At 39.5% G+C, this 13,559-nt stretch overlaps 1 protein-coding gene across 5 annotated transcripts in view; it reads right to left on the bottom strand.

The window, feature by feature from the left end:
- Nucleotides 1-13,559, bottom strand: part of Tlk (Tousled-like kinase) — an 81,094-nt gene that overhangs the window by 16,568 nt on the left and 50,967 nt on the right. For 3 of the 5 annotated variants that reach the window (XM_022080726.2, XM_022080725.2, XM_022080724.2), the window contains exons 3-4: nt 12,736-12,824; nt 11,935-12,108 (exon numbers count right to left, since the gene is read on the bottom strand). In XM_022080726.2, coding sequence (XP_021936418.1) covers nt 11,935-12,108; nt 12,736-12,824 — 263 coding nt within the window. Of the gene's footprint in view, nt 1-3,637; nt 3,902-4,157; nt 4,532-11,934; nt 12,109-12,735; nt 12,825-13,559 lie in introns of those variants that run through there. The other 2 variants (XM_022080727.2, XM_022080728.2) reach the window with 2 other exon arrangements.

The raw sequence follows: 13,559 nt of genomic DNA, 5'->3' as shown, positions 1-13,559 counted from the left end.
AGTGTGTAGTAGCAATATTTTTAATTCAAATGTACTTTGACATATTTTAACAAAATGTTACATATTGTACTTGCTTCGAATTATGACAAGACACTTTTTATTTTAATATTTTGTCTGCCAACTCTATTGGTCATTCATAAAACAGTGAAATTTCACCACCATGAACTATAACTGATATTACAACCGATAGAGATGTTAGTGCGGAACAGGGATTACTATTCTTATGCCAGTGTTTATATCCCAAAACAGCATTATTAACCAGTTGATCATTGCAACTGAGATGGGTTGTGTTTTCTTTGAGGTACAAATGAATTTGTAAATAATCAGACGAGCTTGTTTCAAAGCATTAATTCCCATCCTTTGTTGGCAGGTCATTTCAACAGATGATCAGTTTTTCAAATGATACAGAAGCCACGCATTCAAAAAACTTCAATTTCACATGTAACAACTCCTAATACGCGAATTCTATTTCGTAATATTCAACATCCCCTTCTTAATCTATCTTATAAGTGGTTTCCACACCTAAACGATGAAAATGTTTCATAGCACACATTGTAATGGCAATCCAGTGTAATCAAATGAACTGCCAGCTACAGGTCTGTGGATAAAAATCAGTCTCAGACTGAAACAAAAGAAGGTGTGATTGTCCAACACGAAGTGACCTTCATCCATTGCTAACATCAGCAAAATGCGAATCACAGCATGCAATATCTACACTGTGCGGAGGCTAAGTCAAATCTTACCAGCAACTAGCTGGTCTCCCTCCTCACTAATATGGATGGACCTTCACTGTCGCCCAAAATATACTTGTCGAGGGCCCAATCATATTTCAAATCCATGTAACAACACCATAATTAACATAGAAAACACCAACTTTCATCTTAGAAATTATGCTGTATTTTAATTCTTCCAGCTCTGTATTTGTCCAATTTTACATCAGGAGTGAAAATTGTTTTCCAGAATGTGTACACTCCCCAGAACTAGGCACACGGTCCAGATCAACTGAGAAGCTTGGGGGAATGACCAACGAACAAAAAGTTTATTACGATACTGAGTAGGAAATCTGTTCCTGTATGTACAACTAGGAATGACAATTATGACATCTTAAGCCAATGGTTATAACGTCATTAAAAAGTGCTCTGGAACTAAACAGATGGTGCCATCATGCATCTATGACCATTTGCAACCCTGGTAATATAAGAGGATTTAACAACACAAAAATAAAAATTTATCACAAATTTATGCTAGTTCACTTAGCATTTAAGTACGACCCTTGGAAGGCCATGCATAATCAATTATCTTTTCCACAACACAATGATCGTCTCTGGGACACACCCAGACATCCATGTAGAGAGCAATGGACGGTTTCTCTCTGATGAGCAGTTCGACTGCCCGCAACCATCTGGTGCCACGGTTAGGAACATGTGGAACTCCGCATTTATCTCGGTTATACACATTCTAGCCAACTATGCTTAAGTAAAGCGTTAAATTTAAAAATTTACTTTTTACAGGATAATATGCGGAACTGAGAATAAAATGAATGAAAGGAGAGGTCAGAGTAGAAAAAAAAGGCAAGTCTTGGCATGACACATCACTGGAAGCTCACAGCATAAATGTTTCTAGATAACGTAATTTGCGAAGAACACATTACAGATCCTCCTAAAAATGATTCGCCCACTACATACATTCCAACTGGGGTACCTCTCATATGGGTGCACCACTGCTACCACAATGTACCTGATAAAATTTATTTTCAAAAGAAAGATATGGTGACAGGGGACCAACACGTATGTAAAATGCAGCTCTGGTACAGCTCTCAGTCCGCTCAGTCACGAGGATATGGGACGATCAGCAAATGAGTTTAATGACTGGTAGGCATTTGTCTTTTTTTTCACAACATCCAGACCAACTCTGAGGCACACAGAGTTTCCAATTCAGTGGGTATAAAGTGGTTTTTCCCAGGGTGTGGAAGGGGGGGGAGGGGCTGTATAACATTTAATGAGAGTCGTGGATCAAATCCAGACACTTTTCTAAATACAGCTGCCATTAAAGTGAAACAATAAAAATGAGATTACACTTTTACATTTGCCAAAATGAGTGAAAAATTACAAAAATTTCTAGAATACTTCTTAACCTGTCCTAAAACAAATTGGGCACTCCTGTGAAATAAATTTTCTACAAAACCATATAAGACATCGTGGTGAAGTGGTTAGAACTCCTGCTTTGTATTCAGGAGGCCCCTGGTTGGCCCGGTGGCGGACTACCATAGCCCATCCAAATAAATGCCAGCGTAGCACCTTAAATTCGGACATAACAACTTCCTTCCATGTCCTTTTCAATTCATTAAACATGCCAACATTAAGTGCTACATCATTTGAGCTACTGAAAATGTCATTGAACAAAGAAAAATAATAATTTGTTACTCATGAGAACTATGAGTAGATGACTTTGACGGCCAGAGCAGTTATAAATTATGAGTTGGCTCAAATACTGGCATTGCTTAATGCTATTTTTGTCAAATGTACATATTTTATGGAGACAATCCACAAAACATTTTGTCCAGTCCATGGGGGGGGGGCAGTCATATAAGTCGGGTTTCCACATTCATTTTTTTAAATTTTAATTATGTTTATTTTTTCATCACAGTGACAACAGTGCTTAAGTTATTACAGAGATTAAAACGTTTCCACATTTAACACAATTTTTTTGAAAATTATAGTTTTAACCCTGTTTGAAAAAAGAATACTATTAAGCCACAAGCAATTTTTTTTTAAAACCATTCAATTAAAAAAAAAGACTTCACTGGTTACTTCGTTACATATATATTCATACGACATTCGAATTCACGTTTCAAACTGGGAAGTCTTTGGAACATGCAAAAAAAAACATATCAGGCACCCGCGTTATTTGTAGGATTCGAAACTGTGAACAGCCAAAACATTTTACCCTACAAAAAAAAACCCTTACAAAACGCAAAGTCTGATGTGAGATGAAAATGTACAAACATGCCCCGAATTGTGGAATGGATCGTATTTTTATCCAATCCTAGTACACCTGCCCCAACTGCTGGCCATGACAACTGATGCTGTATCAATCTTGACCGCGATAACATTCATGTAATTTAAAAATAAACAACATAAATATTATGAGAACATAAAATATCTATTACTTTAACCTGAACTAGTTTGCTCGGAGTAACACAACTGTCACGATAAATAACGACGGCAGACATCACATTACGTCCCAATTGTTTTATGAAATAAGAAAAGGTAATTACGTGAATAGGTGAAATGTTCTGTTGTTTTGGGAAAGCAACATAATGTGGGCATACGGTGAGCCAACATGGAAAATGTTAATTATGTCACATTCATGACAACTCAGAATGGTAATCGGTCGGGAATCACGACAAAATGGAGGAGGAGAGGGCACCTGGGGGGAAGAGCGAGATGTACATAGTACGACCAGTTCTCCACCACAGTCTCCCTCGATTGTATACGATTAATATCGCTGCTTTCACGCATCGAAATATCACTGTATCCTCCTTATCGAAACCACAACAGATTTCGAAACTACCAAAATAAATCGAAAGATGGCCAGGCGTTTACGGAAGTGAACGCAGGACACACAAAGCACACACCTACAATAATACCAGACGATAACATAAGGCTAAACTCTCGCCCCAGTGTGACGGCCAGAAGTGAGTTACTGGTGGCGGCCATGTTAGAAGTGGCAGTACTTTAAAATTAAAAAGACGCATGTTGGGGCGCCACAGTAACACATCGAAGATGACGAGTCAGATGCAAAGAAGCCAAGATGTCGTCGATACATGCCACTGCTACCACCACATTCACTCACTCACTCACTTTGGGGCTTACAGTAAATACGTAATGTTAGAAGGCAGGCTTTACTCCCTCCGCCCCCCTCCCCACCCTTCTCACACGGCAGTTCCCTAAACCACCAGCCGAGTCGAGACAGAGAAGGAAAACATTCCTACACTGAGTAGTGAGAGCTGTAAAATCAATGTGGCTCCTCAGCGGTACGGCACGGTTCCCTCCCGCACAATTTACACATTATAAATACGCTGCTACGACTAGGTCAACAGGCTATTCGCCCGACCATGAATTGAAATATCGCACAAAACACACAGACGTGATTACCTTCTGAAACTGCCAATAGGAGAGCAGCAACGTTCGAACCATTCCGTCCATTATAACAGAAATGATTTAAATCTTGGTTCCATGAAGACATCACGATACTGCTGCCCTCTCATAACAGATATACTCTAGCCGGTCTCCATGGTGACGTACAAGAAAAATAAATGCAGATTATATCATCAGCCCATCGCCATATTCGACATGTCGAGAAATAATCATGGCGACACGGTGACCGTCACTGGGTTGACATAACAACGCGACAAACATTGTGGAACACTTTTACGAAGACGATCTGGTTCTCAATGTTTTCTCTATGTAGGTTTCCAAACAGGCAAGAGCGCTGATGCCACGTTCCTACTTGCACCGTGCCTCAACCAGCAATGCCATTCACTTAGTCTACAGCAACTCAATTATCTGGCAACACCGCCCCCTCCTTGGCTACCAGCTGGCTGGGAATGCGACGTTGCTACATCGACGCTGCACAAATTCGCACCCAGCAAAATCATCAACACGCATTGCAACGCCCTTTGGTCAATGGAACAAGCCAATGACGATGACGACAAATGATCGGGTTTCTTGTGCGGTCTCTCGTCTTCCAACGGTTCGAAGGGCATAACCTAAACCGCACGAAAACTTAAAACGGTTGAGAAGTTTCACATTTCTATTTTTCGCAGGTCTGCATAAGAGACGAAACAAGTAATAAACACAAGATTTGGGTTGGGAAACCTCAACGGAAGAGACCAAGTGGGTTATGCGCAATAAATTGAACTAGGTCAGTATCGGGTCCAATGGCGATTCTCCAAGAACAGGAAATTTTGTGGCAAGTTTAACTAAGAATTTCTAGATGACAATCCTGCATCATGGTGTTAAAGAAAGTGCTCCTTGAACTCTGATACCATATTAGAAGTTTTCGCCTCGTATACAGCAACACGTTCAAGATGATGATTACAACATTTCTAGGTATATTTCAGGTATTCATCAAGCGCAAAGTTGTGTGGGGATGGGAGGGGTATTGAAGCAATGGCAACCCCCAAACCCTCTGCGACCGGTCCTTACCTGCAGGCTTTGTCAAATGGATGATGCATAACACACCAGTTCCAACGAGCACCATCAAACCCCAGGCAAAGGGAACGAAAAGGAAAAAAAAAATCTTACGTTCCCATGTAAATAATGTCCACTCACTCTCTTCTGAATCCTAACCACCACCGCCACAGATTAAACAAAGCAAAAACAAAAAAGTTTTGAATAACGCACAAAAAAATATCCGATGCATTACGGGAAGACATTTTGTTCTGGGTCAATAAACGCGGGCCAATCGTTTCGAAGCATTTCATAACCTACAAATAATGGAATCGCAAATGTCCTAAAAAAAATTTTCGTGTGCGCGCTATACGAAAAACCTGGCTGAATAGTGCAAATTTTCAATTGGTAGTGTGGATATTTTATAAGCGTTAGATTTTGATGATCATTTACGTATTTAACGCAACTCCAAATATAACGTTGCAACGCGCAAACAGCTTCCTTTCACTGTAGCACTGATAAAAATTTTACATTACCATACGTTAATTAGTCATTCGAAACAGTATTAACTCTCTTCAAACGCTACGAACAATATTACCCCTCAGAAGCAGCAGCCATATTTGTTCTGAATACCTTTGGTGTTTACCGTCATCACTGAAAAATAATACATCTTTGACAATTCGAATTACATGTCCCAGAGGAAGTTACCATGGATATTAAAAAAACAAAAGAAGAATCCTCTGCTACATAATACTAAACACGAGAGACGTAAAGACGTCAGTATTTACTGAAATAACAATAAAACTCGGCATATTCCTATACAAATTTAACAGCAAAACATGTCTTACTGTTGCTGCAATTATAAAGGGAATTCAACCAATTGCATGCTTGTTTCTAAATACTGCTGAACCACTGAGATCGGTATATCAATTGCGCAAGTGTACAGAGGCCCCATATAGAGCATCGTTCCATGTCTTTCTTTGGAGATCAGTAGTTACGCAACAATAAAGTATTCTGGTACAAAAGCAATACAAAACTTTCATCCTATCAATATACACTGTCATCTGACTGCCAACGGAAAAACATCTACTGTTTCAGATAACTTTCACTTCCGTGCTTTTATGAGACGCGACATTTTTATAATCACTGACGAAAACATTGTTCAATAAGTGTTTCAGTTTATTTCAACTTATTATCTGAACGTTGAAAATCAAACGGTTAACTCCCAATAGTTAACACAAGGATTGTTGATGCTCGTAATTACATTCTATTTATAACTCCATTCCCTTGCGGTCGGAGTAAGTACTACGAATAGGTAGGCATGACGAGTGCGCGAACGATCCAAGAGGCCGGCCGACTTTTCCAAGGCCACGCGTGCGCTACACACAGGGGCAAGGAACTGCCGGTTGCATCGCTCGCGTCAGTCGCAGGCGGGACACCATTCACACACGGCCTCCTCCGCTACAGTTCTCACTCGCAACTGTTCGTGCCCCGCCCACCGAGTGATTTTTCAAAGGAAAAGACTCCCGACAGATGACACACGAGACGCGGTTAATATGCAAACCATAGGACAAGTGCTCAACGCGAAACAAGCATCCTAGTCTTGTTCCAATGGAACGCACAACTTACGCCGACGTGTCCGTATACGGGCGTTTAGAATAACCAGCGTTCAATGAGATTGAATCAGGGCTACCACACATACACGTTGTATGAATAACCGCTAGGAAAAAAATAAAAGTGTTATTTTTTCTTACTCCTATTATGTAACGTCGAACTGCAAGATGATTCGGACCTACAGACGAACTGGGAAGGATACGTTCGTAACCTGTTTTGTTCATTTAACGACGCGTTATCTGTTACAAAAAAAAAAAACGAATAATTTTGTGCACATTCGAGAACGACTGATCAATCTAACAATGTAGCCAGTTCACGGGAGAACAGGAATACCAACCACCATTTCTTTTACGTTTGGTATTTAATCTCTTTGCAGTTTCAGCTCCATGGGAAATTTATTTTTGTAAAACACTTTCCGTATTTTTTTAATACTTAAACCAACCGCTTGCTTAGCTTTAATTACAACCTCATTACTCTCAGTTAGTAGTAAGGTTAATCCAGGCTGTTAATGGCGGATTTGTCGTTTTACAAACATTTTAATTCAAAACATGCCACACATTTTAACGCTTACTGTTAGAATAGTTAGGTTTTCTTAACAATGGTTTTTAAAACCTACACAGCATTGGAAATCTAGGCTCGAATGAGGTTATAATATAAGACAGCAAAAATAAAATGTGCATAATTTTGAGAGAGGAGCATTTTGGAATCCGACTATTTCGAAGACCAAATATCATCACCTCGGAGAATTAAAATGAAATAGATATCAGTGAAACAGTTTTCAAAGATATGAACTACATTAGTTTCCTATTGCGTGGTATGTCCGCCATGACAGTCCATGATTAAAAAGTAAAATCAGCTCATTTTTACAATGGGACGACCTTGGCCCATCCGGCAAAATCAATACGTATATACACGCATATAAAAAAAAATCATCATTCATAAATGAGCCCTTGAAAAAAAAATGCTGTTGTCTTGCCCAAAGTCATGGTACTCAAAGTGCGGTCACTTAATGCAACATTTCAATAGTGTATGAAGATTTCTTGATTACCAGGGGTATACACACCCAGGACACCACTTTATACCCTTCGCAAAATTTCCTCTAACACTTCAGAGCCCAAAAGTAATTATATATACCAGCTGCTTCAATAACTGTGCATTTTCTGTTTACGGGTTTCGTATTATTCTCAGTGTAAACAGCGATTATTTCCTTAAACAGCGTCAACCAGTCGATCTTTTTAATGGTGAAGTGTTGTGTTTTCTTCGCGGTACGGACTGAATTCTTAAGTATTTATACAAGCTTCGGCTTTGAAGGGTTAAATATGAGTCAAAATATCGGAGCCCTTACACAAAAGGCAAGTGTTTCTAACATCACTGGCCCATCGAAAATTGTTCCTAACTCCCGAGTACGAATCCCACAGCCTTGACGCTGCCATCCCCCACCCAGATCAGATTTAGAAATGAATTACGTGACAACTGGAACCATCAAGGATACGCAACATTTCATAACAGGGAGAGGCTTGTCGCCAATATGCAGTAGGCCCCGACTTCACTACTGTACCTTCCCTGCATAACAAAGGTTATGAGTACCGAGTAGTTGGTACTCCTGCTTCGCATTCTGGAGGTCCCCGATTCAAATCTCGGCCTGTAGGACGGCTATCCTTAATTAGGTTTTAACTAGTCGAATCTTTGTACGGACTGAATTCTTATAAAAAAAACTTTTATGACGACCTTCAAAGGGATAATGAAGACTATGGGACGTTTTTACAAGTTTCATAAATAATCAATGACGCTTACTTTCTGTAGCTTGTCTTCGCCTGAACACGTAAGACGTAATACCATTATTTAATTTATATTGACGTGTATTTCTAACAACTTCCGGAGTAAGGACGAACTTTCAAGCGTCTTCAAGTTATAGGCAAGCATTTCAAGGCCATTCGCTGAATATTACATTGCGACATTTCGCCTCCTACCGCGGTTTGATGACAGATGCAGTTTCAACACTTCCCACCGTACGAACGGGACACCATCTTTGTATCTATTTCTTTGGTGTGCCGAACTATCAATAAAAAGAAACTTGTACTGCCATCTGTTGCCACTGTGGGATAATCAACTGCAGCATATCGCAATATGAATTCACAAAGGTTGTCGCGGAAATTGAAAAGTAAACATCTTTCTGATTCCGAAGTGACACCGAAGAACTCTTTCGCAAGTTAAACAAGTAAACTAGTCATTAGATTCACGAAGCGTAGAAACGTACTCTATCTTCGAGAACACAGTTTCTAGTATGTCCTTTAAAATTTCACAGCAATCAATTAACTTTTTTTTTTCCAGAAGATGGTAAAGTTGCGTCATATTGTGATATAATAAGTATATATTAAATCTTGTCCGTCTAATCACAATAAATTCTTATTAAATATTAAAATATTACAATAATTAACATTTAAAATATTTAAAAATATTAAATGATGTTCTTTATCGAAATATTCGATTTACATTAGATCATCATTTTTTCATGTTTCACGACATGTTTCAGTTCCTAAAAGAACCATCCTCAGGTGTATATAATTATATAAAGCTTCAAAACGATAAATAATTCAAATACAATTTTCATACATTATGCTAGCGTACATTTTTTATCAGATTTTTACCAGATATCAAACGATGTTCTTTGTCAGATTTTTATACCATTTTTAATAACACACTCGATGTTGTTCTGTATATATATATCATGCTCAATGTGACTTTTAGTGTGGGTAAACGTTTTGTTGTTTTTGTATCAGTCAGAAATGTTGTAGAGGAGTTACATCTGTCTGGAAGTATTTCAATACTTACTAATATACTAATATATGAAAATTGTATTTGAATTATTTATCGTTTTAAAGCTTTATATAATTATATACACCTGAGGATGGTTCTTTTAGGAACTGAAACATGTCGTGAAACATGAAAAATTATGGTCTAATGTAAATTGAATATTTCGATAAAGAACATCATTTAATATTTTTAAATATTTTAAATGTTAATTATTGTAATATTTTAATATTTAATAAGAATTTATTGTGATTAGAGGGACAAGATTTAATATATACTTTTTTTTCAGATGAAGCCCTGCTATTCACAAAATTAAGCACACACAAGTAAGCAATGTTTTATTGAATTCCTTCAACTACATACGAAAAATAAAAACGATTAAACGTGAGTCGTAAAACTTAATGGCGTGTGTGATGAGAAATCCCGTGAAATTATACACGAGCTTTATGTAGCATTAGAAAGTATTGACGGAAAGGATATGGAAAGAAAATTTCCCTCGACAAATTTCTGTTAACTCCTATACCGAATTTGACATAAAACTGATTAGTTCTAAAGATAAACAGTACAGAAGGACATGGCCTTCCAATTACATGAGTCACATTTTACAAACTTCCTGCAAATAGCAAATAAGGAACCACAGAAATAAACACAGTGCCTTCAGGCGATTAGACTGAAAACAACTGAGGCAGAACACGCAAATCATAATAAATATATATATATATAAAAAAAAAACCACACACACACACACACACCAATCACCTTAAGTTATACATATTTTGTTCACTACAAACAAGAACTCCGCCTTCAGCCATAAAGATGTATGGGGTTATGGAGGCAAAGCTCCGCGCATTCTTTATCACGGCAGAAGATGTAAGATGATACATAAACTTACGTTGTAAATAATACTTGCGAATAATCCCTCAGACAGACAGGCTGAGAGTGTCAGAAAACAGGGTGTCAAGGAGACTGGAGAAAATTTCAGAATAAAGAGCTTCATAATTTGCATTCTTCGCCAAAATATTATTAAAATGATCGCATCAGCGCGGACGGAACACGAAACAGATAAGTGTATCACAATTTCGGTACGATATTAAAACGGGTATTGAATAAATACGGATTGATGGATTAAGCTGGCTCAGGATATGGTTCACTGACTGACCTCATGTGAACACGGTAATGGGACCCTCCGGTTACGTTAAAAGGAGACGAATTTCTTGAGCAGTTTTGTAACTACCATATTTCAATAGTTATGTTCAACGACTGCATACTAAATCTTCCCAACACCACTTTTTTAAAGATAAAAGCAAAGTACTTATTTTGTTATTACAGGATATTCTCATGGCAAATCATGATTTCCATCGTCAGAAGGCCACAAACATTAAAATTCCGAAAGACAGCATAAGCTTAATTCCAATGACATCGTTAAACAAATAACACGTTAAAAGCTGAAGACAGTAGAATATCTGAACGTTCTTAACCCTTTGAAGCCGAAGATCGTCTGAATATTATTTATGAATTCAGTCCGTACCGCGAAGAAAACACTACACCTCACCATTACGAAAATCAGCTGGTTAACCCTTTGAAGCCGAAGCTCGTCTTCATAATATTTACGAATCCAGACCGTACCGCGAAGAAAACACTTCACTTAACCATTAGAAGTCGAATCAGGCGGTACCACATAAGATTTAACAAAAGAACATCCCGGTCAAAGCCTTAATATACTCAGATTCCATCAGTACAGACAGGCATTTCGCTGGAGCGTGTACACTGGGACTGACCGGACGTTGTTATGAATGTTTTCCTTTATATTCGGCTTCAAGACAACACAGGCCCACCCCATTCGTTTTATTCTTCTTCAAGAAACACCTACATTACCACTTCATCTGATGTTTATTCAGTTTCACTCCAAAATTAACACATATCGTGCTATAATTCTCTTTGCGCCGTGTAGGTTAGGCAACTTCTCCGGCACGTCAACGAAACAGGTTGTCTAAATACAGTCATTTGGCTGTTAGCTATCAACTTGTGGCTACACTGCCCTGTTATAACGTCAGATGTGTATTTTTAGACTACAAACGAGGACGTAATTTGGACGTGACCAGGGTAGACGACGTTAAGGGCGGTTCACGAGATGCATAATTTTCTTAAAAAATAGAATAAGTCAAGTCAGGAAATCAGCAAAGTGAAATTACGAAGTATTATATGTTTGAGGCTGTTTTATGTCATTAGGGAGGTAATTAGTGGCGTTCATTTTTCCGAAAGGTCTTCGTTACAGCCGACGTTCTACACATGTCGCCTCAACCTAGACGCCACAGACTGACAAGCGCTGGCCTACCTGCTGGTTGCTTTGCTGTCGATCCCTGCTGCTGCCGCCTCCAGTACCGCCTCCGCTGCAGCCCCCGGCGCCCACAGTCGACCAGTCTACACTCGGAGCGGTGGTAGCGGGCACTCCGCAGCGGCTAGGGCACTGTGGACAGCTGCTATTGGTCGTGGAATAGTCGCCTGACCCCTGGAGGCAAAGAAAGGACGATATTTACTGGAGTTAAACTTCGGAGGATAATATTAAAACAGGGTAGTAAGGAACGGGCTAGATTCAAGTGGAAGAGAGTTATCTTTTTATAACCACGATAAAAGATTTCCTAAATTAAAAGGTTGTACCGTGACCGCTTATCTAACCGTTTCAAATAATGAAATCTCGTGAATTTCTATAAACTAGTAGAAAAAAATAGTCCGCTAAAATTGACAGCAGAACCTGAAGGCTCAACTTCCCGGCGTTGTAACCTATCCGCAGCCAGCCTAATCCAATCAGAATTTCCTCTAAGTTGCACTTTAATATTCTCCGTTTAAAAAATTGCGAGGTAAGCTTATCGTGCTGTTTAACTGAGTACCACAGCACACATGCGTACTGAGGAGTGCAGGTAATGCACTGGCACTGGATGGAAGTAAAATTGTTAGTTCGACGCCCCGGCCGATTTACCTCCCGGTGGGCATCAAAGCCGGTCTGGGCGGGGCAAAAAATCCTGCGCTGCCGGGAACTGAACCTCGGACGTCAAGACCGCGGTCCTGTTAACTATCGCGGTTTGAACCGCCGCTTTTAATAAACAGTGGCATTGAAATCAAGATGGCAACGACGTACCCTGGTTCCGAGAAAGCGTGCCTCTAGCAATTCTTGCTTCCTGGGGTCAAGGGCGGGCTGGAAGTGTTCCATTTTCACGCCAGCGCCTCCTGTGAACAAAAATTACAAGATGTAGCTTTATCATATCAACTGATAAAGTTATTCAAATGCTCATAGGGAGTGGCAGGGGAGCGAAGCAGCGACTTGCAGATCAAACAGGCGCAATAACCGTGAAAAGGCCTGGGTCACCATGACGCCGCATCCAGCGTCGTTGCTTGGTAACGCCACCTTTCTCTCATCGTTTCTCGAACCTCTCTCACTCTCCCTCTCTCTGTATCTCGAATTTCTTCCTTCCAAATCCTTAATCTTTTGCTGGCTTTATTCGTCCCCGAAAGTAGCGTCAAGGTGTATCACTCCTCTTCGTGTATGTGAGAGGCCCCCAAGTTCAGCTCTCGGCCCAGGATTCGCAATCCCGACCGAGGTTATTCGCGATTTTTTCTGTCTTCCCTGGAAAATTCATGAACACCTCAAAAACAAGGCTCGATCGCTATCCGTTGAATTCACCATCCACAAATAATTCATCAATTTATCAATCATTCTTCCCTTCGCCATTTCCCTTTCCTGCTACCGATATTTCACGTATCTGCAGGCTGGGAATAAAAAAAAACTTTCTGCATCTCTGTTCGACATGAAGACACAGGCTTGTTCTAGCCTTATGGCCACTACTCGCAGATCATCAACGGAACACTTCAAGGCAGATGCCCTGATACACGGGGAAATTAAAACAAGTGTTGGACTTAAAAAAAGGGACCAGTGGTGTAACACTAAGGACGCAAAATTATTAC

The sequence above is a fragment of the Zootermopsis nevadensis genome, unplaced genomic scaffold (genome assembly GCF_977971745.1).
Source record: "Zootermopsis nevadensis isolate Lab colony 2312 unplaced genomic scaffold, Znev_1.0 Znev_ptg000027l, whole genome shotgun sequence".
Taxonomy (NCBI): Eukaryota; Metazoa; Arthropoda; class Insecta; order Blattodea; family Termopsidae; genus Zootermopsis; species Zootermopsis nevadensis.
Note: the sequence above shows the minus strand (reverse complement) of the source record. Positions and strands in the feature narration are given on the sequence as shown.